Source organism: Octopus bimaculoides, chromosome 20, assembly GCF_001194135.2.
Source record: "Octopus bimaculoides isolate UCB-OBI-ISO-001 chromosome 20, ASM119413v2, whole genome shotgun sequence".
Lineage (NCBI taxonomy): Eukaryota > Metazoa > Mollusca > Cephalopoda > Octopoda > Octopodidae > Octopus > Octopus bimaculoides.
In genome coordinates this window covers 24,284,397-24,289,374 of record NC_069000.1, presented here as the reverse complement: position 1 = coordinate 24,289,374, position 4,978 = coordinate 24,284,397, and the positions used below count along the sequence as shown (strand labels likewise).

The 4,978-nt window shown below is 35.0% G+C and overlaps 1 protein-coding gene across 1 annotated transcript in view; it reads left to right on the top strand.

The window, feature by feature from the left end:
* Nucleotides 1–4,978, top strand: part of LOC128250356 (zonadhesin-like) — a 129,511-nt gene that overhangs the window by 83,280 nt on the left and 41,253 nt on the right. The window contains exon 7 of the mRNA XM_052975207.1: nt 3,798–3,899. Within this exon, the coding sequence (XP_052831167.1) occupies nt 3,798–3,899 (102 nt within the window). The remainder of the gene's footprint in view (nt 1–3,797; nt 3,900–4,978) is intronic.

Below are 4,978 nucleotides of genomic sequence, written 5' to 3'. Positions count from 1 at the left end.
TATATATATGTATATGTATGTGGGCGTCTGTGTGCACGCACATATATGTGTACATGTCTATGTCTGTACAGGTGTATGCATGTGTGTGTGTTTATGCATGTATAGAGGTATGTGTGCGTATATGTATATGTATATGTATATACGTGTATGCATGAATGTGTGTATGTGCGGATGTATGCATACATGCGGGTATATGCGTGTATCTATGTGTATATATGCGGGCGTACAGATAAGTATATATATATATATACATATATATATATATATATATATATATATATATATGGAACAAAACACAATAGAGGACATTAAAACATTCGGACAGATAGACGATACAAACACGGACAATGGAAACAACAATTAGAAGGACAAGCAAAAAAAGACAGGTCATTCGTGCCTTTCTTTCCTCGGTCAAGTTCCAGAAGTCACGACCATTTCGGGCAGTTACACTTGAGATGGTTCGATCTGGTTGCCCTGCAAAAAGTCTAAGCTGAGAGCATTAGACCCCTTTGTAAGAAAGCTAACGAATGTGTACGGCAACAAAGACAAAAACAAACAAAAAACGGAGAACATGATACACAATTACGAATACAAACAACAAGAAATAACAACAGGTGTCTTTCGACCCAGCATATAACAATACAAATCATAAACCATAACACTGAGTCTGCTAAAATGAATTCATAAGCACACTTATAACATCCAAATGTAGATCTTTTTTCCTCTGATTATATTGTCCTAATTTCACATAAATGTAAATTTAATGTTTGTTGTTCAAACGGTTGTAAGTGAAGATGATCAATTTATCGTTAGTAATAAACAATTATTAACTTCCTCATCTTTTCTTTTCTTTTTTTTAAATGAATATAAACTACATGTTTTTATATATACCTATTATTTTAAGGAAATTAATTCCCCCAAAATACCAAGTATTGAATCAATATTTCCTTGGATGAAACCATCCCTTCATGAGGTTTACACATCCTCTAATTAAATTTACACACACACACATACATACATACATGTGTGTGTGTGTGTGTGTGTGTGTGTGTGTGTGTGTGTGTGTGTGTGTGTGTGTGTTAGACAAAATGAGATAACAAAGCCAAGACTGTGATGAGTTTTCAGGACATTTATAGGACAGAAACTGCAAGAAGCGCGTCATATATATATCTATGTGTCTTTGTCTTTGTCTGTGTGTGCCTTCTCCCGCCGCTTCACCCTGTAAGTTTAGTATTCCGATTCCAATGACAGAATCGGAATACCCAACTTACAGAGTGTCCGCTCGGTACGATGCTCCAGTAGCTGGAAGTATCCCAGAAACAGCTGTCAGAAACTATCTTTACTATTTTTACCATTCGTTATGTAGCTAAATTTAGATTGAATTAAATGAAATTAGATGTCCTTGCCTTTCCTCACTACTTTAACTTAGATAGATAGATAGATAGATAGATAGATAGATAGATAGATAGATAGATATGTATACATATGTGTGTGTGTGTGTGTGTGTGTGTGTGTGTGTGTGTGTGTGTGTGTGTGTGTGTGTGTACATGAGCAGTTTGCGCCTTCATCTCGTTGCTCACGAAGGTTTTTACATAATCAGCAAAAGCGATGCACAGAAGAAGCTTGTATTTGTTCGCTCGTTCTAAAAATTGTAATAGAGTGAATACGTGATTTATCGTACTATAGTTCTTACGGAAACTTGCTTACTCACTCCGCTCTTGATCGTCGAGGTGTTTTGATAGTCAGGTGACTATGACCTTTGTAAAAGTTTATAGAGGTGAAACAAGAGGCAGATGATAGCTCTTTAAATTTTTTGATGACCCTTCTTATAGAGTAGGATGGTATTTGACTCTTTCCACAGTGAGAGCATTTTATCCTCCTTCAGATAGCGATTGTAGCGTAGAACGAAGATTTTCCACAGCTTTTCACCTCAGTATCTTAACATCTTTGTTGTGATGCCATCTTTCCCAGGAACTTTGACTATTTTCATCAATGACATTTTTAATTTCACTGGTCAAAATAGGTGGCACTTCTGCCAGCATTTCTGGTGGGTGGGGTGGGACCGAGCTTCACTGATGATTTCAAATGGCTGTTGTAGAAAATTTGCATACTGCTTCTATCTCTCGTTATCTGCCACCGAAGGCCCATCCTAATTCTTAAGCGCCGTAACCTCGCAATGTTCACAGACAACAGATGGACCTGTGTAGTTGCCCAGTGGCAACCAAGAGACATGTGCAGTTGCCGAGTCCACGACAATGGGAAGACGATTTAGTCAAGCAATTTGGGTCAAGATGGAAAAGAAAGGTATAATCAAGACAAAACTGGAAGCGCATTGTGACCAGCGGTGTATAATAGCAGTTGATCGTCTGATTGAATGTACGGTAACAGAATTTTCACCTTGAGTCAAATATAACATTCTACTCCAAATTGTTGTTAGGGTGTCCGAGTAAGTGGAATTTGGACCTGTCAGTTTGTACTGACATCGAATCGTATAAGTTGCAGCAATGAAATCAGACCAAATAACGATATCTTGAAATCATTTAATACGTACGTTTCAGGCCTGCCTAATATATAACAGGTAATACATTCATTACGCAAAACTTAATTCAGTTAAAACATGAAGGTTTACGTAATGGATGCATTTCCTATTAAATATTACGCGGACCTGATTTCAGAATACTGCTAATTGCTTCTGACTTCATTATTGCAATTTATAGACATGTACATATATATATATAATATATATGTGGAAATCTGTGGGTGTGTTTGTTTGTGGCGTTGTTATCAAACTCCTCCTACATCGTTTTAGCGATTTTGATGAAACTTGACACGTGAGTAGAACTCATGTATGGAAAACGAGTGACACACTTTGTTGAAAAAATCGATAATAGGGTCCCTGGAAGGGATTCTTATATCTACGACATATAACTAATATATTATTTCTAAACATCCAAGGGAAATAACCCATTCGCTCCTGAAACGGATCTTTATATATAGCCAAGGGAAATAACCCATTCATGTTCGTAAATTATTTCGTATAAATCAAACTGAGCATGCTTATTTCTTAGTATTTAAACTATTTGAGTTATTTTCGTAATTTATCCAGTACAACGCTTAAACAAGTAAATACAATTTTCCTAAACAATAGATCCACTTATTTTGGTTAGTGACTTATTCACGAATATACCAACACTAGCGCCGCTGAGGGTAATTTTCTCTGTGAACGCACAAAAGCTTTTGTCAGAGTTATTTACTTTCGATTGTTATTATCTCATATCTGATTAGCCTGTTATTACGTAACATGCTTCACGATTTTAGTATACATACCTTATTAGTATTTCCTCCTAAGTTCTATATACTCTGGGAACGCATTAAGGCCCTTTTCGGGACTACTTTATTTGAATTCTTACTATCGGGTAGTTAATTTCATGTTATTACATAACTGACTTCACAATTTGGGTATTCATAACTTATTGGGAATTCCTAAAAACAAGATTCTGTGTAAGACAGTTCGGTATTCTCAATAAATGCATAAAAACCGTTTTAAGGGCTACATATTTTGTGTTGTATTATTTTGGACCTCTGTTTTACAAACAATGTGGAAATTATCCATAACGTAAATATATCACCGACAATATTCTCAGATCGTAGCCCCAAAAAGGGAACATGTGCCTGTATGAAGACTCGGTAGACTTCTAAATATAAATAACGCATAATTGTTTAGAGCTAAGTCGATGTTAATATACTTAATTACGAGATAATTTTCCTAATTAATCACTTTTCTTGTTTTTTTCCAGTGGTATGCGGTGACAAAACTTGTCATAAAGACGCTGAATGCTATAGAAGAAAATGTCGATGCCGCCGAGGACTGACTGGTGACGGAGTTAACTCGTGTTCCAGTAAGTATATATACATCTCAATTAATTAATATTTCACATTTGATGAGCTTCTTGACGTTAAGAAAATTCTAACAGGACCTGACATGCAAGGTCATGCTGTTTACCTTGATGCGAGGTCACCATGTCGCACACATATGGTTGTAGTGCATTTGCTTGGCGTATCCTTATCAGACGGGTAGTCATGATTGGTTTAGTGGGCGTCAAATAATAATAATGATTATTATTATTATTATTACTATTATTATTATTATTATTATTATTATTATTATTATTATTATTATTATTATTATTATTATTATTATTATTATTATTATTATCATTATTATTGTTGTTTTACATTTTGACGCAAAGCCAGCAATTTCAGGGGAGAGGCAGAGTCGAATACAGTGACCCCACTGCTTAATTGGCACTTACTTTATCGACCTCGAAAGGATGAAAGGCAAAGTTGACTACGGCGAAATTTGAACTCAGGACGTAAAGACGGACGAAATGCCGGCGTGCAAATGATTCTGGCAGCTCGAGATACTGAGGTCGATTCGCTCGACAAAAATTTTCAAGGTTGTGCACCAAGGTGACCGCAGCCTGAGAACTGAAAAAAGTAAAAAAGAAAAAAATATGTGTATACATGATATATATATATATATATATATATATATATATATATATATATATATATATATACGTGTGTGTGTGTGTGTACATAATTGTATGTTAATGGCTTTAACCCTGTCATTAAATCAATTTTTCACACATAATGTCACATGGAGGAGGAAACTGCTTTAACCAAACAACTTAACAATTATCCATGGAGCTATAAATGTGACTTGATATTTGTATACACACTCACACACGCGCGCGCGCACACACACACACATACACATACATATATGTATCTATATAAATATATAATTTAAATAATAAGGGTGATAAATTGGATATTAATTTAATTAACACCAATTTAAAACCAGTGGCCTAGCATAAAGAAAATTCTGAAAATTCAGAAAAATTATATTACATACATATGAGAAGGGATGATCACTAAGTGGACATCCATTATATATATATATATATATATATAT